Source organism: Phaenicophaeus curvirostris, chromosome 3 (assembly GCF_032191515.1).
Source record: "Phaenicophaeus curvirostris isolate KB17595 chromosome 3, BPBGC_Pcur_1.0, whole genome shotgun sequence".
Lineage (NCBI taxonomy): Eukaryota > Metazoa > Chordata > Aves > Cuculiformes > Cuculidae > Phaenicophaeus > Phaenicophaeus curvirostris.
This window is the reverse complement of record NC_091394.1, coordinates 94,542,112-94,567,411: the sequence shown is the minus strand read 5'-3', so window position 1 is coordinate 94,567,411 and position 25,300 is coordinate 94,542,112. Positions and strand designations below refer to the sequence as shown.

At 42.5% G+C, this 25,300-nt stretch overlaps 1 protein-coding gene across 3 annotated transcripts in view; it reads left to right on the top strand.

Moving 5' to 3' along the window:
• Window positions 1–25,300, top strand: part of TRAPPC9 (trafficking protein particle complex subunit 9) — a 540,656-nt gene that overhangs the window by 90,858 nt on the left and 424,498 nt on the right. For all 3 annotated transcript variants that reach the window (XM_069854713.1, XM_069854711.1, XM_069854712.1), the window contains 2 exons: window positions 2,919–3,071; window positions 19,300–19,424. In XM_069854713.1, the coding sequence (XP_069710814.1) occupies window positions 2,919–3,071; window positions 19,300–19,424 (278 nt within the window). The remainder of the gene's footprint in view (window positions 1–2,918; window positions 3,072–19,299; window positions 19,425–25,300) is intronic.

Sequence of the window (25,300 nt, the reverse complement as noted above, 5' to 3'; positions counted from 1 at the left end):
AATGGTCCCTCTCCTTTGACTTGCTTTTAGTATCCCTTGTAATGATGGCCTGCATTATGCTGCGGTGATGTTTGTTTGATTTTTTTCCCTGTTGCTGCTATTAAGAAGATTTACTCCATCCTGTACTATGGATTAGAAATGAAGCACTGAAAGATTGATTCCTCCCATTCCAGGCATCATTCATGAAGTGCCTAAAAGAAATAAGATATCAGCAGAAATTTCTTTTGTCTATTTAGTATCTGAAGTAAGATTAATTTGTGAAGAAGTCTCTCTGTTATTGTACCATTCTAATATGTAACAGCCTTTTCTGTCATCTTAAAAAATAATATTTTCTCTTGGATAATTTCGTAGAATATCACTTATTTGATTGCTTTTGCTTGATCGTCCATGACTCTGGCTTTTGGCATACTCCAGAACTTGAAATAGCACCTAACTAGCTTACCCTTCTTCCTGAAGTGGTCTTAACCCTGTGCTCCTCTGTATTGCACCCTTAGCAAGTTTGCGGACGACACTAAGCTGGGTGGAAGTGTCGATGTGCTGGAGGGTAGGGAGGCTCTGCAAAGGGATCTGAACAGGCTGGACTGCTGGGCTGAGACCAACGGCATGAGGTTTAACAAGGCCAAATGCCGGGTCCTGCACTTGGGGCACAACAACCCTATGCAGTGCTACAGACTAGGAGAAGTCTGTCTAGAAAGCTGCCTGGAGGAGAGGGACCTGGGTGTGTTGGTTGACAGCCAACTGAACATAAGCCAGCAGTGTGCCCAGGTGGCCAAGAAGGCCAGTGGTATCTTGGCTTGTATCAGAAACGGCGTGACCAGCAGGTCCAGGGAGGTTATTCTCCCTCTGTACTCGGCACTGGTGAGACCGCTCCTCGAATCCTGTGTTCAGTTCTGGGCCCCTCACCACAAGAAGGATGTTGAGGCTCTGGAGCGAGTCCAGAGAAGAGCAACAAAGCTGGTGAGGGGTCTGGAGAACAGGTCTTACTAGGAGCGACTGAGAGAGCTGGGGTTGTTTAGGCTGGACAAGAGGAGGCTGAGGGGTGACCTCATTGCTCTCTACAACTACCTGAAAGGAGGTTGTAGAGAGGAGGGTGCTGGCTTCTTCTCCCAAGTGACAGGGGACAGGACAGGAGGGAATGGCCTCAAGCTCCGCCAGGGGAGGTTTAGGCTGGACATTAGGAAAAAATTTTTCACAGAAAGGGTCATTGGGCACTGGAACAGGCTGCCCAGGGAGGTGGTTGAGTCATCTTCCCTGGAGGTGTTTAAGGCACGGGTGGATGAGGTGCTAAGGGGCATGGTTTAGTGTTTGATAGGAATGGTTGGACTCAATGATCCGGTGGGTCTCTTCCAACCTCGTGATTGTATGATTCTATGGTTCTATGATTTCAGATCTTCTGATGTTAATGGAGTAATAAGGAGTCTGGGTGACTGGATAATGTACCTCTGTGTATTGATGAACAGTAAAAATTTGTTTTTTTCTCCTGTTACTTTCTGGCACTTCAGGCTTAGGGCACAGGAGCCAATAATTACAGATGCCATATCTCATATGGACCAATGGTAAACAATTTCTCCAACAAATATCTTTTAACACAAACTACCATGTCTGGCAGCATCCTTAATATTTGGGTCTTGTATACTTTATGCTATTGAGTTTTGAGAAAGGACTTCATTTTATAAAAACATGAAAAGCAATAGTCTTCCCAGCCTTCACTGTCAGCCTACTCTGCACTGGTGAGACCACACCTCAAATACTGTGTTAATTTCTGGGCCCCTCACCACAAGAAGGATGTTGAGGCTCTGGAGTGAGTCAGAGAAGAGCAACAAAGCTGGTGAGGGTGCTGGAGAACAAGTCTTACGAGGAGCGGCTGAGAGAGCTGGGGTTGTTTAGCCTGGAGAAGAGGAGGCTGAGGGGAGACCTTATTGCTGTCTACAACTACCTGAAGGGAGGTTGTAGAGAGGAGGGTGCTGGCCTCTTCTCCCAAGTGACAGGGGACAGGACAAGAGGGAATGGCCTCAAGCTCCGCCAGGGGAGGTTCAGGCTTGACATAAGGAAAAAATTCTTCACTGAAAGGGTCATTAGGCAATGGAACGGTCTGCCCAGGGAGGTGGTTGATTCACCTTCCCTGGAGGTGTTTAAGGGACGGGTGGATGAGGTACTGAGAGGCATGGTTTAGAGATTGGTGGGAATGGTTGGACTCAATGATCCTGTGGGTCTCTTCCAACCTGGTGATTCTATGATTCTATGATTTCAGATTTGTAACACTTATTTTAGTGTAGTATTTTGATGAAATATTTCTTGCTTTCATGTGCCATTTCCTGAGTTAGAGTCTGTGTGATTCAAACCTACATGAACTTTAAGGTCCCTTTCAGGCTGTGTTCTCAAGTATTCAAAGCATATATTTAATGCTGCCTATTGTGTGACATTTTGCTTCTGGTAGTGTTCTTTTAATGGCCTCATGTTATGTCAGGGGAGGTTCAGATTGGATATCAAGTAAAACTTCTTACCGAAAGGGTTATCAGGCACTGGCACAGGCTACCCAGGAAGGTGGTTAAGTCACCATCCCTGGAGGTGTTTAAAAGATGGGTAGATGAAGTGCTCAGGGGTATGATTTAGTAGTAGACAGGTAAGGGTGGACTTGATGATCTCAAAGGTCTTTTCCAACCTAGTGATTCTATAATTCTGTGATTCTTCACTGAGAGTCCTGTTTTGAGCTTTATGATCTACATTTTCCCAGGCCAATGTCAGTAACCCCTCTATTGTCTTCGTAGTGTTACGTTCATTTTTAATACCTTAATTTGGAATATTTTAGCATACTAACAGAAAATTACATGTAAGTTAATACTCTGTAAACAATTATAAACTTAAAATCCCTTAACACCATGGTTATGCTCATGAAATTTTTCCTTGTTGTAATACAGAGAAGCTGTATGGGGACTTCTTGAGTTGGAAGCTAGAAGATACCCTCTCCCAGTTTCCTTTAAAACCTGGAGAGGTTGCAACACTTACAGTAAACATTAAAGTGAAGCTGGATTTCTCATGCCAAGAAAACCTTCTGCAAGATCTCAGTGATGGTGAGTCTTTGATTTCTCCTTGCTTAGGAGTGCTGTGTACTTCTGAGAAACACTTATCCATTGGTTTTAAAATATGGTGTGTTCATACAAGGCCAAGTGCAAGGTCCTGCACCTCAGTCGGGCCAATCCCAAGCACAAATATAGTCAGGGCAGAGAATGGATTGAGAGTAGCCCTGAAGAGAAGGACTTGGGGGTGCTGGTAGATGAGAGGCTGGTGAAAGCTCAGCATCTTGAGCTGCATCAAAAACAGTGTGGCCAGCAGAGTGAGAGAGGTGGTTCTGCCTCTCTACTCTGCTGTTGTGAGACCTCACCTGGAGTCCTGTATTCTGGAGTCCTCAGCATGGGAAGGACATGGACCTGCTAGAATGAGTCCAGAGGAGGCCCTGAAAATGATCCAAGAGCAGGAGTACCTCACGTACAAAGACACTTTTAAAAAGTTGTCCAGCCTGAAGAAGAGAAGGCTTTGGGTAGACCTTATAGCAGCCTGCCAGTACTTGAAGGGGCCCTACAGGAAAGCTGAGGAGGGGCTTTTTATCAGGAGTGCAGTAATAGTATGAGGGGTAATATTTTTCAGCTGAAAGAGGGGAAAGTTAGATGAGATATTAGGAATAAATTTTTTGCTGTGAGGGCGGTGAGGCACTGGCATAGGCTGCCCAGAGAAGTCGTGGCTGCCCCATTCCTGAAGGTGTTCATGGGCAGGTTGGATGGGATTTGAAGAACATGATCCAGTGGAGCATATTTCCAAGGCGGGGGGATTGAAGTTGGATGATACAAACTGTTCTATGATTCTGTGATTCTTTGTGCTTTATATTTTCATATTTGTGTCTTGTAATGCTAAGCCAACTGTTCAGAGAGCTGCATGGACTGAAGACTGAATTTTCCTGAATCTATGGGCATGATAGTCTGACTAAACATTCCCTTCATGAGACCTTGCCCTTTTATCTTTTTAAATCTTTCTTGACAGAGTGCTGTTGATGTGTCTTTCTGTATCTTTACCTTATGAAGATAAATAGTTTGCAAACATCAGTGGGTTTTAAAGGGAAATAATTTTGAATTGATAATTTGATTATCCAAGACTGTAGAGTTTTCTTAATTGTGTCTGACTGTAGGTTTACCAGAAGAGATACACTGAAAAGTAGGGAATAATCCCCCTCATATTTGTACTGCAGAGAAAGTTTCTTTTGCTTAAACTCATTATTTCTTTTGATTGAAAAAACAAACAATGTTTGCTTGTATTAGAATTATCTGGAATTGCAAGTACCAGATATTAGTAATAAGAATTCCCTTTTTATATTAAAAGTGCTCACTGGAGTGTTTGCTATAGTCTGTATTTTTCCAACTGCCTGGCCTAACTTGATAAAGCAAGATATGCCTTTATTACAAAAGAAAAAAGTATCATTATTATTGGGACTGTTTCCCAGGAAGCAGTTGCAGGTGTGCATTATCAGCATAACAAACTTCTAAAATATGCATTTTCAGTATAGAAAAAATACAACAAAATTACATACATAGTTTATTCAAGTCAAATAGGACCAATGTCTGTAAGTTTTCTTGCACATCATAGAATGATCTGGGTTGAGTGGGACCTTAAAGATGATCCAGTTACAACTCTCCTGACATGGGCAGGGCCACCTCCCACTGGATCAGGTTGTTCAAAGCCCTGTCCAACCTGGCCTTGACACCTCTATGGTTGCAGCATCCACAACTTCTCTGAGCAACCTGTGCCATTGCCTCATCACTAAATGCATTTTGATAAATTATATTAATTGTTGGCACAGGTTAAGAGACTGGTTTCTGTTTTAAACCTCCCTGGTATAAGATACATACATTATAAAAATATGTTAGGATTTAGCTGCACAATCTCCATAGTTTTGTGACACTAAGTTTTGCTTAGTTTTTGAAGAAGCTGATAGTGGAGGAAGACCACAACTGCCAAGGAACTGAGGCTTTGAGAAATGCCCTTGACAGGAAATGTAATTTCCATACAGCACAGATTTGTGCTGCAGATTCGCAGAACTTGGGAGTGGTGGTAGCAGACAGATATAACTCTGCCTGTAGAATGGTTTTACTGTTCAGGAGCAGATGCTTCTGCCTTGCTTATAGATCCCTGAACTCTTGGTCCTCATGTACCCTGAAGATGACCTCTCTTTTCTATGGAAATTCCAGTGGCTTATTGCTTGCTTATTTGATAAGAGCTTCTTATAAATTGTAATTCAACTCATTTTCTGTTACATTGTGTGGAAAAGGTTGATTCCAAATTCAAATTGAACTTGGAAATTTAGCTTTTATTTGTTGACAGGTTAATGTCAAGAGGATAGAAATCAGAGGCATGGAAATGAGAAGGAATTTGATCAATGTAATCATTATAACTTGAAAAATAATTATGAAAGTAAATTTTAAAAGTTTGACATTACTGTCTTTAGTGCCAGTTTTGTTGATTTCATTTTTCTAACTTCCAAGTATAAATCTGTGTGCGTAGATATAATTTCTTTCATTCACCATATCTTCAAAAAGCCTGAAAGTCTCTCTGAAGCTGCTCTTGTGCTGTATCACAGAATCACAGAATAGGTTGGAAGAGACCCACCGGATCACCGAGTCCAACCGTTCCTACCAAACACTAAACCATATCCCTCAGCACCTCGTCCACCTGTAGTCTGAGCCAAAGCTGAATCAGTTTTATGACTTCAGCTCAGTCTCATCTGAGTCTGTTTTTCAGACTGTGTTCCTCTCCAGAAGTAATAACACAGGGCATGGGTATGCAGAAAGGCCAATGCTTATGCTTATTCTGATTCTCACCAAGGCTGTCCTTGAACTGGTGGAGCTGTAAGTCAAAACAGGTGAAAAAGGTCGCACCTGCAGGAAGGGGTGGACAGGACAGGTGACCTCAAACTGATGAACAGAGAATTCCATCCCATAGATGTTGTACTCAGTATAAAACTAAGAGATCATGAGGGTCTCTCTCTCTTCTTCGATGGCCAACGTCTGGTAAGGACCTGTCTGTCCATTTGCCCCTGATCCTGGATCTGTGTGTTCCTGAATCCAGTTCCTGAGCCCAGCTCCCTCTTGGGCTCCGACCCTTTCCCTTGTGTCTGCTCTGCAGCATTTGTAGTGACGTACAGTTATCGCGGGGTGTGTGTGTGTTTTTGTATATTTATATCTAACTTTTATGGGATGACAAACCAACAGAATCTTGGAATGACCTTTTTACGTTGTTATTTCTGCCTACAGTGTCTTTGAAAACTTGTGTAACTGAAGTCTGGGAGCAAATCAACCTTTTCTTGTTCAGTGATGATAAAGGAGTCGAACCCGTTAGTGTTTCTGTAGAACTTTAGTATCTTTGGGTGCTATGTACTGTGTGTCCTCTGAAAGTATTGTTAGAGATGCTAACTACTTTGAAATTTTTACTTGCTACTGTAGTTCTTCTATTATATATTGCTTTTAACTTTACAAATATTGTGCTTTCTGAAGAGGCAGCTGAGATCCTGATGTGAAGAACAGTAAAGAGCTAGAAAAATCAATGGCAACTGTGACATGACTTTTAATCACATGGTAGCTATGGTGCCTTTTTCTTTTGAAGACCAGATTTACAATGATGATCAAAATACTTCTGTCTTTTAAAAGCAATGCCCTTAATAGGGCATCTGTTACTTTGATCTGTTTTCATTTGCTGCTGAAATTGTTTCCTTTTATGCTGTTTGTAATAAGGACATAGTACAGAAAGGATAAATTACTGATGTTTCTGGTGATACACTTATCCAGTTGGATGGTAAACTAAGTTATTGATCAAAATCACTGATCTAATTCTTGTGTGTTGATGGTATACGGTCTCATAAGGAAAAATGTTAGATGTTCTTCTAGATTAAAGGAAGCAAAAACATATGAGTGGCTGTGCAGGATCAGATCAATGACCGTCTAGTCCAATATCCTGGCTGCGATAGTGGCTAAGAGCAGATGCCTGTGGGAAAATATAGGGAGAATAGTGGTCATACAAGCTGCTTTCCTTTAGGCTTTTAGGCTCTAACTGTTGTTAGCTCAGAAACTCCCAGAGCCTGATGATGTTTCTCTGTTTTTAGGCATTGTTAGTCATCCTTAGTGGGTTTCTCATTCATAGAATTCTTCAATCTCTCCATCAGCACTTTAAAGCATGCTGTGGCAAGAAGAATCATAACTAAATCAGTGTCATGAGCCAACAGTGTGCTCAGGTGGCCAAGAAAGCCAAAAGTACCCTGTCTTGAATCAGAAATGGTATGGCTAGCAGAAGTAGGAAAGTGTCCAGAGGAAGGCAATGAAGCTAGTGAAGGGTCTGGAGCGCAGGTGTTATGAAGAGCATATGAGGGAAGTGGGGTTGTTTAGTCTAGAGAAAAGGAGGCTGAGGGGAGACCTTATTGCCCTCTGCAACTACCTGAAAGGAGGTTGTAGTGAGCTGGGTGTTGGTCTTGTCTACCAAGTTATAGGACAAGAGAAAATGGTCTCAAGTTGGACCAGGGGAGGTTTAGATTGGATATTAGAAAAAAATTCTTTACTGAAAGAGTAGTGAAGCCATGGAAGAGGCTGCCCAGGGAAGTGGTGGAGTTACCATTCCTGGAAGTATTAAAAAAGCATGTAGATGTGGCACTTGGTAACATAGTTTAGTAGGCAGGGTGTTGTTGGGCTGATAGTTGGACTGAATTATCCTAGAGGTCTTCTCCAACCTTTATAATTCTTTGGTTATAAATTACTTTTAGCAGCTTTGCACCTACTGCTGGACTCCTGATATTACCTGTTTTTTGTGTTACAACTGTACACAACTTTTTGTGTTAAACTGTACATTTTCTAAATGTCTTACCTACACTCGTGATTTTGCACATTTCCTCATGTTTTTGTCACAGTGGTCTCTTTCACGGACCGAAGATTTCTAACGGGCTTAGTTGTCCAGCCTTAGTTGAAAGGTTATCTTTCTCTTTCTGTAGTGACCTAATGATGCTCTTTATTTCCTTTTATATTACTTTCTTTATATTAATGCAAAAATGCACAATTTGTTGTTTTATTTTTTGACTGTTGCTGAAACTTGCATTTGTAGATTCATCAGTCTGTGAACCATAACTCCAGGATCGTGCTCCTGAAGAGTAAGGGTATGCTGAAAGCCTCTAATTTCACATATAAGTTTAAGGTTGTTTTCTCCCATTTATTTATACTGAATTTCATTTGACATTTTATTGCTAGGTCATTAAGTTTTGTGAAGTCCTCGCTGTGATGCCAGGAACATGCCATTCTGTCTGGGCTGTATAGACTTCCATACTGGGAATTGGGTTTATGCAAATACAGCCTGATAACATGGCAGAAGATTGCACATCCCATTAAAGCACATCATTTAAGGTTCTTGTCACAGTCTAGGTTGCATTGGTTTATTACTTTTGGAATTAATTACTTTGCAAACACTTCAAACAGCTGGGCAGATGTTCTAGAGATGCATTGTTAATTAGGATAAGAAGACAAGGCTTATGCCTTGAAGGGAGTTGACCCAGACTCAGGGATTCTACATAGGAGATCCATCTGATGCAAATGCTAATGAAGTTTTGGATTTCCTGGCCCGCAGCTGGATGGTTCAGAGTTCCTCGTATGGATGGTCTTACTTCTCTGATTAGGAAAGTTTGTGTGTTGTGTTTAATTTGATTCTAAGGTTCTTGTGCTACGCAAGAGAGGAGGAAGCACTTTGTTTGCTTGGTGCAGTCAGGCTTAAGCAGTAAGGTCTCTGTCACCTGTTAAATCAAAGAGATCAACAAGATGCTTACATTATAAGCATGATCAGTTCTCCTTCCCAGTCATTAGACTTCAATTTCTGAAATCCACTGTTTCCCTGATGGTAAATAGGAAAAGAACAATAGCTGCTCTTTCTTGATTTCATTGCAAATGGTTACTTGTTAGTGGGAAGCTGTCTTTTAAAAAAAGCTTCTGTTAACATAGAGGTGGTGTTTTGTAGAGTTAATGAATTAATCTACAAGGAGTAGTTCATTACGTAAAATGTTAGTGTTCGTTTATTCTGTACATAGGGAACCTAAAGACAGGTGTGAGAATATTTAAATTCATTGACTCATCAAAGGAACTAATTAATTACATGCTAAGAGAGAAGCAAATCTGTGCCTTAAGTCTCTCCTTCCCTTCTCTGGGGGAGAAAAGGTTGCAAAGAAATAATAGCATATTTCTGAAAACAGTGGTCTTGAATACTATTCAGTATTGCTATGCAAGGCCACTGACTGTTTCATGCTCACTTTGTTGCTTTTCTGCTTAAATGACTGTATTTTATCTGCTTAGAAATATTCCTGTGCTTATATAGCATATAGACAATATATTTCTTTGTTAATAAGATACCTGGATTTGAATTTAAATGTAGTCCTGACAGGCTTTCTGAAAAACTAAGTAGCCTAGAGGAGTCTATTAGGGTAATTGTATTACTGATGATGCTGTTGGAAGCCCTCAGAGATATTTCAGTGTGATCATTTACACGATACTATGCTTGGTTGCCTTTATTACATTTAATAATTCAGAATATTCTTTCAAAATGACTTCATTTCTAAGAAGTTTTTTCTCTCTGTAGTTTGAAGATGTCTGTATAGGGTCTGGCTGAGATGAGGTTATTTCACCCATGGCATCCCTCACAGCGCTCTGCATTGGCAGCTAGAATGGTGTTGCTATCACACCAGTGTTTTGGCTGCTGCTGAGCAGTGCTCGCACAGCATCAGTGCTGCTTCTCCAACATTCCCCCACCCCAGTAGGCTGGAGGTGGGCAAGGAGGGCCACAGAGATGATCAGAATGCTGGAGCACCTCTGCTGTGAAGACAGGCTGAGAGAGTTGGGGTTGTTCAGCCTGGAGAGGAGAAGGCTCTGGGAGACCTTATAGTGACCTTCCAGTACCTGAAGGGGGCTACAAGAACAGTGGGGTTGCCCCCTCCCTGGAGGTGTTCAAGGCCAGGCTGGATGGGGCTTTGAGCAGCATGGTCTAGTGGGAGGTGTCCCTGCCCGTGGCAGAGGGTTGGAGCTGGATGATCTCTAAGATCCCTTCTAACTGGAACCATTCTATGATTCCATGAATCATTATTACCATCCTCTTCAGATATAATGGAATCTCAAAGAAATACTTAGCTTAAAGAAATACTCAAAGAAAAATCTCAAAGAAATACTTATGTGTCATCTCTGCCCTGCTCTGGGGAGCCAAAACGTTGATGCAATCCGAGTAGCTTTGCCTGGAGAAGCTGCCTGTGGTCGCTTGTGTGATGGTCTTAATCCTGTTTTTGAGAGAGGGAAGGAACTACGTCTTAATACCCACCCAAAATGTGAAGGGTGAAGTGGATTATATTGTCAGAAACTCTGTCTACTCCCGTGTTATCCCCCTCTTGGTTGCTGCATACAGCAAGTTTTTAGAATTCTGCCCATTTTCAACAGAATAAAAGATGGTTCTATTTTTTCTAGGGAAAAAAGGCCAATTCTAGTTCGGTGAGCATATTCTTCTTGAATTCTTTTTGTCTCTTTTCTTCTGCATACTGAAAGTAGTTTAAAACTGTTTCAGTGTTCTTAGGAGACGTTGCCTATCAAGAGGGTTTTTGTTTTGAAATTTCTATCAGGCAACGGATTGACGAAATAAACAAATGGGTTGAAGGGGCATTTAGTTTTCATATTTTATGCTCAAGTTGTGTTCTTTCCAAAACTGACATATCTCTTGGGTTATTATTTAACACTATTAAAACACTCATGTGGGAAAGAAGTTACTTTAATGGTTTTATAGGTTTCAGTAAGCGGTGGTTAACCTTGGCAGAGGGCCAAATGTCCCCCTGCTGCCCAGCCGCTTGCTCACTCCCCATTCAGAGCAGAACAGGGTGAGAAAATATGATGAGAATCATAGAATAACCAGGTTGGAAGAGACCCACTGGATCATCGAGTCCAGCCATTCCTATCAAACACTAAACCATGCCCCTTAGCACCTTGTCCACCCGTCCCATGAGAAAGCTCATGGGTTAAGGTCAATCACTCGCTCATTACTTTCTGTGAGAAAGCAGACTTAATTTATGGAAAACTGTATGATTTATTGCCAAATAAAATAGCTCTGTATGGTGACAGACAAGAGAAACTTTAAGACAAAGTATTCCTGGCCCTTTCCCATTCCCAGCTTCACTCCTTCATTCCTGACTTCTCTCCTCCAAGAGGTGCAGGGGTGGAGATGGGGGTTGAGGTCAGTCCATGACAGCCCCTTTCTCAACCACTCCTTCCTCCTTACACCTCGCCCTTCCGTGGGCTGCAGTACTTCAGGGACAACCTGCTCCCACCTGGCCACAGCTCCTGCAGGAAATTCCACCGGCTGTAGCCTGGGTCCCTTTCTGGGCTGCAGGGTGGTCTCTGCTCCAGTGGGGTCTCTCCAGGGCTGCAGGGGATCCCTGCTGCAGGCTGCAGCACCTCCTGCCCTCCTTCTCCAACCTGGGGCTCCCTCTGCTGCTGCTCCCTCCTTGGCTTCCTTCTCCTCTTCTTGTGTCGCCTTGGCCCTTATGGAAATCAGTTTCCCCCCTGGTGTCCCCAGCTTGGCTGAGGGGCTCAGCCGTGTCCTGTGATGGGGCTGCTGGAGCTGGCTGGGACCCAACCTCTCCCCACAGGTGCTGCCTGGCAGCCCCCGTGCTGACACCTGCGCACGGACACCCCATGTGTCATATTAAGTACATTTTGTGTGTCTTTAGGAAAAAAGCAATAAGCTGTTTGTACTGCTGTTGGGTTGTAAGCATTTCATCTACAGAGAAGACCTAAAATCATAGAATCATAGAATCGTTAAGGTTGGAAAAGACCTCTAAGCTCATCCAGCCCAACACTACCGTCCTGACTAAACCATGTCACAATGTGCCACGTCTACATGGTTTTTGAACACCTCCAGGTATGATGACCCCACTACTTCCCTGAGCAGCCTCTTCCAATGCTTCACCACTCTTTCAGCGAAGAAATTTTTCCTAATATCCAATCGATGACTTCTCTGGCACAACTTAAGGCCATTTCCTCTCATCCTATCACTTGTTACTTGGGAGAAGACACCAACACCCACCTCCCTACAGCCTCCTTTCAGGTAGTGAGTTTTAAACTGTTTTGTATCTCATGTGACATGGTATTGCCAGTTGCCTGTGAACTGCCTTGGAATACAAACAAAATTTCATGGTGTCCTGGCTTCAAGGGTAGGGGTACCTAGGGGTTTCCTTGCCACAGAGTTTGAGACCGCTGTAGTTGTGATGCTCCTGTTCAGAAGTTTATGCATTTTCGTCCCCTGGGTCAGGCCAGTGGTCATTGTACAGCACAGTGTTACGTGGGAGCTGTGTGTTAGACTGGGATGGAAGCTGTCCCATGCCAGCTCTTTCTTGAATGCTTAGTCATAGGGTTTTAAATCCACAGGTTTAACTCTCTTAGTAAACTCCCCTTGTTTAAATATGAAATTGTGTGAGATTCTTCTGCACAGCATGCTGTGAAAGTGGCTAATGAAGTTAAACTGACAATTTACTTAACAGTGGAGAGGAGAGAGGAAATGTTGCTAAGAGGTTTTGCTCTGTTGTGACAGCAGTGACTGCAATGCTGGAAAAGCAAACTGCGTTTTTGCAGTTACCATGGAAAAAGTATTGGTCATGTGTTGTTACCATGGAAATATTCAATGTGCGTTCTAGAAATTAGGAAGATTTCTGGACAGGACAGAAAGAGGATTGTTCGTTCTACAGTAAGAAAGGCTGCTCAAGCAGACAGTATGGCTTGACAGAAGAAAACTGTGGAGGATTTAACATCTTCAAATCTCTAAACATCATGAGAGAAAATAAAACGTGAAATCTGAACAAATATAAATATAAAGTAATTTAAAACTTTGGGTGAACTGCTTCAGTGGTACTTGAAATTTTTTACATACTTGCTTTCTTTGGGGGAAGTTGTTGACACTCTTTAGGGCAAAGAGGCCCTGCAGAGGGAACTGGACAAACTGGGAGAGCTGGGTAATCAGCAACTGCATGAAATTTAATGAGGGCAAGTGCCAGATTTTGCACCTGGGACAAGGCAGCCCTGGATGTCCATACAGCCTGGGGAGTGAGAGGCTGGAGAGCAGCCCTGCAGAATGGGACCTGGGCGTTCTAGTTGACAGCAGGTTGAACATGAGCCAGCAGTGTGCCCTGGCAGCCAATAGGGTCACCCATGTCCTGGGCTGCATCCAGCACGGCATTGCTTGCTGGTCAAGGGAGGGGATTGTCCCACTCTGTTTCGCACTGGTGTGGCCCTACCTTGACTATTGTGTGCAGTTTTGGGTGCCACTGGATAAAAAGGATATCAAGCTACTGGCGAGTGTCCAGAGGAGGCCACAAAATTGGTGGAGGATTTAGAGGGGAAGCCGTATGAGGACCAGTTGAAGTCACTTGGCATTTTCAGCCTGGAGGAGAGGAGACAGAGGGGAGATGTCATTGCAGTCTCCAGCTTCCTCACAAGGGAAGGAGGAGGAGCAGTTGCTGATCTTTTCTCTCTGGCAGGCAATGCTAGGACCTGAAGCAATGGCAGGAAGATGTGTAAAGGAGGGTTTAGTTTGGATAGTAGGAAAAGGTTCTTCACTGAGAGGATGGTGGAGCACTGGAACATCTCCCCAGGGAGCGGTCCTAGTGCCAAGCCTGACAATATTCAAGAAGCAGTTGGACAATGCCCTCAGACACAAGGTGTGAATATTAGGGTTGTCCTATGCAGACAGGAGACAGACTTTATGATCCTTGTGGGTCCCTTCCAAATCCAGACATTCTGTGATTTTCTGATCATTAAGTTCTGCGGTCGACCAGGGCTTTTAACGTAATGTTTCCCTGTTCTGTGGTGACTGTGTCATGTATTGTAGAGGAGCTGGACCGTGTCTGGCTAACTTTGCTGCTTGGTCAAAGAACAGGAAAAGCAAAGTATTTTTTAAAAAATTACCAGCAGAAGAACTTAATTTTTTTTTTTTTGTCCTCGAGCAGAGGAGTCCCCTTGCATGGTTGATGTTATGTAGGGGTAAGTCATTTAAGGTGCAGCCTGACACTGGGCTCTCCCTTGTGTGCCAAGTTTGAGTGCAGAAACAATTACTTTGCTTTTGCACCTCCTGTTGCAGGTACAATCTAGAAATTAAAAAATTCCCTTCTCCCCAGAAAAGAGGTTTAAACTAACCTTTGTCTTTTCTTCCTCTAGGAAAATGAAGATATAACAGGTTTTTAAAGGTTAAACAATTAAGGCACACATCAATTGTATGTCCATGATGTTGATTTAGGTGTTATCTAATCCTTTCTCAAAGAAAGCAAAACTTGTGCCTCATATAAAATAGAAAATCTGACTAATGCCATACAATTTTTTCATACTTGGTTCTTTTTCTGGTAATTTTATGTACCAATCAGTGTTAGCTTTTGTTCTAAATATAGAACTGGTCAAAATAATTCATCAATTTGAAAAGAATTATTTTTTGTCAGGTAGAACCTTTTATTTTAATTAAAAAAGAGTAAAATTTAAAGCCTGCTATCAAATGGATTTATGATCAGTTTTGTTGGCAAGCTGTCTTGAAATTTTTAGTGTACTATTGTCTCAAATCCTAGGCTGACAAATATGTGTGCTTTAGGAGCAGTTGGCTTTTAAGAGATGCTAAGAGCTGGCCTAGCAGTGGTTTCATACCTTGTTATTTCTGTTCTGTTCTGATACCTGTCAGCCCCCACAAAATTGTTGTTACTTCCATAGAATCACAGAAAGTTTTGGCTTGGAAGTGACCTTAAATATCTGTGAGCAGGAACACATTCCACTGGATCAGATTGGAACTGGGTGATCTTTAAGGTCCCGTCCAGCCTAAACCATTCTATGACCCCACAGCTGCTCACTCAACCCTCTCCCGTGGTGGGATAGGGGAAGAATTGAAAGGGTAAAAGTGAGAAAAAAACTCATGGCTTGAGATAAAAAGAGTTGAAGAATTATAGTGAAAAAGCAATTAAAAAAAAAATAAGGAAAAGAGGCACAACCCACCAAACCACACCACACAAGAGACAAGTGGTGCAAATGAAAACCACTGCTCACCTCCAGGTGACCAATTCCCAGCCCCATCCCAAGTAGTGGCTCCCTTTGCCGACACTCCCCACCCCGATCTGTAGGCTGGGCATGACATCATCTGGCATGGAATATCCTTTGGTGAGTTGGGATCAGCTGTCCCAACTGTGTCCCCTCCCAGCTTCTTGTTACACCAGCCCCAGCTGGTGTGGTGGCGTGAGGACCAGAAAAGGCCTTGACTGTTGTTAAGCACTGCTCAGCAATAATTGAAACAGCCACTTGAAACAGATCAGTGAATGTGATTCCATCTTTTGCCATAATCTATAAAGGTTATCAACCGTTTTGGAAGTGGATGATGTTGGTGATGATTGCAATGAAAATAATAATTTCCTGAGAAATAGTACTTTTTGCTTTTCAGTTGATGGTTTGTTTTGTTTTGTTTTTTTTTTATATGAGATCAGAGTGAGGCACTGGCATGGGTTGCCCAGGGAAGTTGTGGATGCCTCCTCCCTGGAAGTGTTCAAGGCCAGGTTGGATGGGGTGGTGATTTAGTGGGAGGTGTCTGTGCCCATGGCACGGGGGTTAGACCTGGATGATCTTTAAGGTCCTTTCCAACCCAACCCATTCTTTGATTCTATATTTTTTTTTCTTCTAACTAGTAAGCCTCCTGAATTTGCATCTTCAAATCCGATGTTCATTATAATGCTGTATCTTTAAGGCTGAACTAAGGTGTATTTTAAAACAGGTTAGTTAGGGATGGAAATTGAAGAAAAGGATTATGGCAATATGCCCTTTGTTTTCTCATCTGGTTACCTGTGAAGTTGGATTTTCATGAATTAAAGCCATCTTCATCTCCGCCTTATTCTTCTGGTTTCTTTTGTTGAGGAATGTGTCCTCAACAGGTCCAAATTCAAGGTCAGCTGTGCAATTGGAATGTGACATTAGCAAATATCATTTGGTAGGAGCAATTTCCAAAGAAGGAAGTTTGAGTTTTGTGTAATAATTTGGTGTTTTCCATATGTTTAGATATGTGTGTTGGTTATATATGAGATTTTTCTTGTATTTACTTGGTGTTTGTGGATTGCAGTTGCTCTGCATAGCGTAAAGGAACAAAATCCTGGTCATCTTTGGAAGTCAGATGTTAATCTGAACTCATACGTATTGTTAATAATAAATTTTCAATCTAGTTTTAAGTGTGTTAAAACTTCATTATTTCAGTTTTCTTGTTCCTTTGGCTTGTTTTGATTCAACAGTAACTTTGACATGATTTAATGATTTATGCTTAGAAAGTAGCTTGGGTAGATTGAGAAACCCAGACATGCTGCAGGATATTTATTTACCTTCAAGCTATACGAACTTGTTAGCAATAAAAAAAAACCTACAAAGTTGTTCGGTTGTTTTTTGTTGGTATACTGTATGCCAGTACTCAGACTGCTAGTAAATCATAGAATCATGGAATCATTAGGTTGGAAAAGACCTTTGAGATCATCAACTCCAACCATACCTATCTACTACTAAATCATGTCCCCAAGCACCTCATCTACCCACCTTTTAAGCACCTCCAGGGATGATGACTCAACCACCCTTGCTAGCCCGACTGGACAGCCACAAGTCTATGGGGCCAGACGGGATTCACCCTAGGGTACTGAAGGAGCTGGCGGATGTGCTGGCCAAACCTCTTTCCATCATCTTCCAACAGTCCTGGAAGACTGGGGAAGTCCCACTGGACTGGAGGCTGGCTGATGTTGTGCCCATCTACAAAAAGGGCCGCAGGGAGGACCCAGGAAACGACAGGCCTGTCAGTCTGACCTCAGTGCCAGGGAAAGTCATGGAGCAGGTGATCTTGAGTGCTACCATGAAGCACATGCAAGAGAACCGGGTGATCAGGCCCAGTCAACATGGGTTCACAAAAGGCAGGTCTTGCCAGACTAACCTGATCGCCTTCTATGACAAAGTGACCCGGCTGCTGGATGAGGGAAAGGCTGTGGATGTGGTCTTCCTGGACTTCAGCAAAGCCTTTGACACAGTTTCTCACAGCATTCTGCTTGAGAAACTGTCAGCCTCTGGCCTGGACAGGCGCACACTCTCCTGGGTGGAAAACTGGTTGGCTGGCCGGGCCCAGAGAGTGGTGGTAAATGGTGTGAAATCCAGCTGGAGGCCAGTGACAAGTGGGGTTCCCCAGGGCTCAGTGCTGGGTCCAGCCCTGTTCAATGTCTTCATCAATGATCTGGATGAAGGCATCGAGTGCACCCTTAGCAAGTTTGCGGACGACACTAAGCTGGGTGGAAGTGTCGATCTGCTGGAGGGTCGGGAGGCTCTGCAAAGGGATCTGAACAGGCTGGACCGCTGGGCAGGGTCCAATGCCATGAGGTTTAACAAGGCCAAATGCCGGGTCCTGCACTTGGGGCACAACAACCCTATGCAGTGCTACAGACTAGGAGAAGTCTGTCTAGAAAGCTGCCTGGAGGAGAGGGACCTGGGTGTGTTGGTTGACAGCCGACTGAATATGAGCCAGCAGTGTGCCCAGGTGGCCAAGAAGGCCAATGGCATCTTGGCTTGTATCAGAAACGGCGTGACCAGCAGGTCCAGGGAGGTTATTCTCCCTCTGTACTCGGCACTGGTGAGACCGCTCCTCGAATCCTGTGTTCAGTTCTGGGCCCCTCACCATAAGAAGGATGTTGAGGCTCTGGAGAGAGTCCAGAGAAGAGCAACAAAGCTGGTGAAAGGGCTGGAGAACAGGCCTTATGAGGAGCGGCTGAGAGAGCTGGGGTTGTTTAGCCTGGAGAAGAGGAGGCTGAGCGGAGACCTCATTGCTCTCTACAACTACCTGAAAGGACGTTGTAGAGAGGAGGGTGCTGGCCTCTTCTCCCAAGTGACAGGGGACAGGACAAGAGGGAATGGCCTCAAGCTCCGCCAGGGGAGGTTCAGGCTTGACATAAGGAAAAAATTCTTTACAGAAAGGGTCATTGGGCACTGGAAGAGGCTGCCCAGGGAGGTGGTTGAGTCACCTTCCCTGGAGGTGTTTAAGGCACGGGTGGACAAGATGCTGAGGGGTATGGTTTAGTGTTTGATAGGAACGGTTGGACTCGATGATGCGGTGGGTCTCTTCCAACCTGGTTATTCTGTGATTCTGTGATTCTGTTCCAGTGCTTGATAACCCTTTCTGTAAAGAAATTTTTCCTTATGTCCAATCTCAACTTCCCCTGACACAGCTTGATGCCGTTCCCTTTTGTCCTGTCCCCTGTCACTTGGGAGAAGAGACCAACACCCACCTCTCTGCAACCTCTTTTCAGGTTGTTGTAGAGAGCAATAAGGTCTCCCTTTGGCCTCTTCTTCTCTAGTTGAAACAACCTCAGTTCCTGCAGCCCATTCACCAGCTAGGGACGTTCCTCTAAGGATATCCATTATCTGTTGAACTTTTCATTGACTATTACAATGTAAACCTTAGTTTCCATTCTGCCCTTGTTATACATAAGAAATATTTTCATAAAATTATAGAATCGTTAAGGTTGGAAAAGACCCTTAATATCATCCAGTCCAACCATCAGCCCACCACCCCTGTCCCTACGAAACTGTGTCCCAAAGTGCCGAGTTGACATGTGTTTTGAACATCTCCAGGCATGGTGACTCTACCGCTTCCCTGGGAAGCCTCTTCCAGTGCTTCACCACCCTTTCAGTAAAGGAGTTTTTCCTAATGTCCAATCTAAACATCCTGTGGTGCAACTTGAGGCCATTTCCTCTCATCCCGTTGCAAGTAATTTTACATATTTTTATATCAGTCAATGGTACTAAACATGACTTCTGTATTTCCTATTCTTTTCCACAAAATATACTTGAAAAAGGAAAACTCAGATTGGAAGTCACTTTAGAGATCCTAATCAGCTTTATAGGGTTGCTGTCATGGAAAACTAAAAACTTCTATCCTTGTTCTTTTAAAATAGTATAAATATTAAAATTAATTTATATTATTAACTCTCGCATCTCTGTAGTGATATTTCAAATGCAGTTGTTACCTTCCTTCTCTGTGACCTTTACTGAGTTTTGAGTTAATTCCTTTTTGTGTTCTTCTGGCTTCTAGAGAAAAATATAGCCTTTTAATATAAAGTGTTAATATTTCTTTTTGTGTGTTTTCTCTCCCTATGATGATACAGATTCATTAGAATAAAGCATAACATTAGACAAGCAAAAGTAATTTCATTTATTGTTTTTCTAGATGGAATCAGTGTTAGCGGACTTCCGCTCTCCAGTCCTTTCCGGCAAGTTGTCAAACCAAGAGTAGAAACTAAACCTATTAATCCACAAGAAAGCAGCAAAGCTGGTGACTTCAGTCATGTGAAGGTGAGTGAGTGACATCGGAATAAGTAAAAGTTGTGGGTTTTGGTTTTATGATTTGTTTTTTGATTAAAAATTAAAGGTTTCTTTTTCTCATAAATATTTCCCTTTGGTTTTTTTTTTGGTTTTTTTTTTTAGAACAACTTGATGTTCTGTGTTTGCAGTGTTATATTAGAACAAACAAACAGAAAGGTGAAACAAGATCAGGCTAAGAACTGAAATTGTAAAGGGTTCATTATTGGTGTGGTATACTTGAGGATCTGCCAGTCCTCCACCTCACGTTGCCTTCCTATACTATATACTCTGCAGGAAAGCGCTTTGTATGAATTATTTGTTTTCTTATATTAAAATGTACAGAAGGATTTGTACCTTCTAAACATTTTTGGGATCAACGTCTTATCTTCACAGTTACAGTCGTAAGCCTTTAGAGGTGATCATATAAGAAATAAAACAGAGCAGTTGAGAGAGCCAGAAGAAAAGTAAAGAAAAGGAACATGATGAAAGAAAAATTACGTAGGTAGAAGCTGCTCTGTCTTACTGAGAGAGAGTCTTCCCTGGAGGAAGCTAGTGTTTGTTTTTCTGCAGAAGATCTTACTTATTGAAGATGTAAACTTCTTGTTTTGAGCTGTAAAGTAAGAATAAGCTTCATACTTGACAGACTCACAGAAGACCTAATTTAAGATTAAATTAACAAGGATAGTAAAAATTATACTGTAGGACCTCATTGGGCTCTTCCATTACTTTGGTGGATGTTTTGCATGCCATGTGGCATTTGATACATTTCCTGCATGGAGCCGTGTTCTGCATTAATTCGTCTGGTCAGCGTTTAGATCGAGTGTTGCACATTGAAATATTTGGCTCAGCATTTCTTTGGCTGAGAAGCAAATATAGACTTTGCTTTTCTCAGCAACTCGGTTTGCATGTGAACTTACTTTCTGCCCAGGGAGGTTATTTACAATTCTGTTTGATCAATAAACAGGTGATGCTATTAATTTTTCAGTGTGTTTCTTTTGGACCATTAGTACTGGTAGTTCATCCTTATTTGATTCTGCAGTACAAAGAGGATGATGACAGCATATGAAAGTTGATAAAAAAATGAGTAACATCTTTCTTTGTACTTTATGACATAGCAAGGTACTTTGTAATTGCTCAGAAATACAAATCAGCGTGATTGAGGGAAGTATTTGATATTTAGATGGGTAAAATATCCAGAAGTAACTTTTTAAGTTTGGACTTTGTGTAAAATGCCTGACCTATAGTCACTTCTGACTTATGGAAGCAAGGGGAATGTTATTTTGAAATTCTACTAGAAATATGGAAATACAGAATTTCTTTGCACCAAAAATGCCTTTTGGTGCAGTTTTTGCATGTCAGCCTGTTGTCCTGGCAACCGAGAAGTTGCAGGTTCACAATGGTCCATGTGATGGCATTACAAAGATGCTGGGAAGCTCTAAAGCAAGAAGGTGGTTTGTGGCAGCATATAGTGAAACAGTGTCGTGGTTTGAGCTAAAACAATATTAGTTTCCTGGCTTTAGCTCAGCCTTGTCTGAGAAACTTTATTTTCTGAAAGTTAACTGCATGTTTTTCAAACAGTGTTCATCCATCAGTGATAACATGGGGCACTGTTGTGCAGAAGGGCCCTTGCTTATATTTATTCCTACAGTAACCAAGGCCATCCTCAAGCTTATGGGGTGTCCTAACTCAAAGAAGTGAAAAATATCGCACCTGCAGGAAGGTGCAGACAGGACAGGTGACCCCAACCTGACCAACAGAGCATTCCATGCCATAGATGTCATACTGGGTGTAAAGTTGAGAGATCATGAGGGTCTCTCTCTCTTCGTTGATGGCCAGGGTCCAGTGAGGATCGTGTCTGTCTGTTTGTCCCTGATCCTGGATCTCTGCATTCCTGAATCCAATTCCTGAGCCCGGCTCCCTCCCAGACTCCGACCCTTTCCCTCATGTCTCTTCTGCAGCGTTTGTGGTGATGTAAAGTCATTGAGGGGTGGGGGCATGATTTTGTAAATTCGTATATATTTTATTACTTGCTTCTTCTTCCTCTTCATCATCATCATCTGCTTCTTCACCTTACCAAATTTTATCTGTGTATTGAGCCTGATTTGTACAACTGCTGTTCAGCTCCCATAGATGCCTGAGGTTTACAATTTACTGTGTTAGCATCTATTGTAAAACAGGCTTAATTGCTAACCTTGCTCTTTTGGTTATGTTTAGAGCAGATGATTTATAGAGGGGGAAATATAAGGATCAGGGTGTTAAAACAGCCAGCAGGATAAAGCTTTCGAGGAAGTCTACAAAATCATATTTCTAATTACTTACATGATCAGAGTGTTAGTAATTTATTTGCAGACGACATCCATGACAGGAAAAACATGACTTATATTTTTCCAATATTTATAAGATTGGTGTATGGTAGATGAGCAGAGAGAAAACCACAATAAGGTATCACCACCTGTGGGGTGATTTACTGTCATGGCTCATTCAGTTTTAACAAATATCCATTTCTATAACTTCTGTTTCTATTTACCATGTTAATACAGTCTTGAATAATATTTTTTCCCAGTTTGTCCCAGTTAAACTACTATAAACCAGACATTTGATCTACCTGGATTAGAAATGCTTATGAAGTTCAGAACTATTTAGAATATCTTGGAAGTATTTTCCAATTCACCAGACTTCCCACATAATTAAATCTCTGGATGTATGGATGTACATGGTTGGGACTGGGCAAATGACTGGAGGAAATTGCCTGTCATAGCTGAAGAGACGGCACTTGTCTATTTAGATGACTCCATTATATAAGACTGCTAGGCGTTCTGTGATAAGGTGTTACACACCCAGCTTTTCCCCCCTGCTGTCTACTTCATCGGTTTAATAGAATCATAGAGTGTCCTGAGTTGGAAGAGACCCACAAGGATCATCAAGTCCAACTCCTGTCCCTGCACAGGACAACCCCAACATTCACACCATGTGTCTGAGGACGTTGACCCTTCACAGAAAGGGTCATTGGGCACTGGAACAGGCTGCCCAGGGAGGTGGTTGATTCACCTTCCTTGGAGGTGTTTAAGGCACAGGTGGACAAGGTGCTAAGGGGCATGGTTTAGTGTTTGATAGGAATGGTTGGACTCGATGATCTGATGGGTCTCTTCAACCTGGTTATTCTATGATTCTATGAAATGCTTCTTGAATATTGTCAGGCTTGGTGCCATGACTGTTTCCCTGGGGAGCTGTTCCAGTGCCCCACCACTCTGTTGGTGAAGACCCTTTTCCTACTATCCAATCTAAATCTCCACTGGCACATCCTCCTGCTGTTCTCTCAGGTCCCATCATTGGGACCGGAACAGCACCTGCTCTTCCTCTTCTCCTTGTGAGAAAGCTGGAGACTGCAGTGAGGTATCCTCTCAGTCTACTTTTCTTCAGGCTGAACAAACAAAGTGACTTCAGCTGCTTTTCGTATGACTTCCCCTCTAAATCCTTCATCAATTTTTGCCCTCCTCTGGACGCTCTCCAGTAGCTTGATATCCTTTTTGTATTGTTGCACCCCAGACTGCATACAACAGTCAAGGTGGGGCTGCACCAGTACAGAGAAGAGCGGGACAATCGCCTCCCTTGACTGGCGAGGAATTCCGTGCTTGGTGCATCCCAGGACACGGTTGGCCCTCTGGGCTGCCAGAGTGCACTGCTGGCTTGTGTCCGACTTGCAGTGAACCAGGCGCCCTCCCTTATTTTAACAGTGCTTTTCAGTGGGAATAAGTTTAAGAACCACCAGTAGCTTAAAATACAAGACAAATTCTAAATAAACTGTCAGGCAGTTATTGTAAATAATTGAGTTAACTAAGCATTTAAAGATACAATTAGAGATTGTTCTAGTCCAGTTTTCTTGTCAAGCTGCTGAGGAGTTTGCTATATTTTTTGTTTTGACTTTCTTGGTTTTAGACTGGGCATTTTTCAGAGGAGGTGAATGTATTTCATTGTCAAATGCAAACGCATTTGCTCAGTAGAGATAGAGCTGTCTAAAATGTAGCAAGCTGCAATACCTAGAAGAAAAATGAGCCAAAATCCCCTTTGAACTAGAATCTTAAAGTATTTGATATATATGAATCTTTATAAGCATCCTAGAATCTCCTTAAAAGATACCTCACTTTCTCTTTTTTGCTGCAGAACATTTCAAGTGTGTGCAGGCTGTTGCCTGTGTCCTCCACGATGTGGAGGATGATTGCTTGGTTATGCTTTAAGGTTTATCTTGTAGTAGTCAAGGCAATTGATGTGGTTTGACAAGTATCAATCACAGAATCATAGAATGGTTTGAGTCGGAAGGGACCTTAAAGATCATCCAATTCCAATCCCCTGCCATGGGCAAGGACACCACCAGGATGTTCAGGGTCCCATCCAATCTGGCCTTGAACACCTCCAGGGAGGGGGCATCCACAACTTCCCTGCGCAACCTGTGCCAATGCCTCATCACCCTCATTGTGAAGAATTTCTTCCTAATATCTAATTTAAATCTTCTCCCTTCCAATTTAAAGCCATTCCTCCTCATCCTATCACTCCATGCCCTTATAAAAAGGCCCTCCTCAGCTTTCCTGTAGCCCCCTTTGGGTACTGGAAGGGTGCTGTAAGGTTTCCCTGGAGCCTTCTCTTCTCCAGACCGAACAACCCCAACCCTCTCAGCCTGTCGTCACAGCAGGGGTGCTCCAGACCTCTGACCATCTTTGTGGCCTCCTCTGGACCCATTCCAACAGTTCCATATCCTTCTTATATTGGGGATTACAGAACTGGACACATAACTCCAGGTGGGACCAATGTAAGAAGCAAGTGAGAGATTTTTAAGTTAAGAAATAAGATTGATTTTAAATCATCGGTATGTGTGGTGAAAATGCTCTGCTGTCATTTATTCATGATTTAGCAATAGGTGTCTTATGTGAATATTCAGGAGCAGTAGTTACTTTTCAAACCTGTATGCTGTGCATAAGCCAGTCTTCAAATAAAGGTGAATTTTTGCAAATGAAAATTCACATAAATCAATGCTGCTCTTGTTACTGATTCTGAAATGTCCTTGTTTGTATATTTATAAGTCTTAATGCTTAAACCTTCCCTCCTCCCTTGTTTGCCTTACAGTTTCTCTGCTTTAGTATTGGTTATTGCCAGTACTGCAGTTCAGCTTCTCTGCAATCTATGTTTTCAATTTTGCTACAGGCTGTATTCTAATAAACTCATCACTGGCTTCTGGAAATGACTATTATAATGATCTCATAAATTCAGTATGAAAATTGCTTTATGACCTCATCATAAAGCTTGCTTATACCCTCAAGCTGAATATCACAATGGTATGTTATGTTCAGGCATACACTTCTCTACTGTTCACTACTGAGTCGTTGTAGTGACCGTTGCCTAAAGCCCTTGGTTGTTCTTGAGTGCATCTGTACTGCAGAGTTAGCCCCTGCTTAGGTCTGTGTCACTGTGGTTATACTCGTAGGTGAAATGGTCTATTCTGAGGCTGAATTTGTTACTTTTTGAGCAACACTGCAGTGTGGCTAGATATTCAACTATTCTGTGTCTTAATGCAAAAGATGCAGACAGGCATTTAAGCAAATATAATCTCTCAGTAAGCAGTGTGATATTTTTAACCTAATGAATTCTGTAGTGGTTTTCATGCTCGGAAGCTGAAATTATTTTGCTTAGTCTAGTTCTCCGAGATGGAAGAAGTGCAGTCTTACACCATGCCACATATTATGGACTTGAGGCATAAAGCTCAGGCTAATCTGTGGAAATCTGGTCCTTAAAGTCACGGTGATTTCCATCATGTAACGGTGATGCATTGCTAGTTCCTCATGAAGTTCAGCAAGGCCAAATGCAAGGTCCTGCAC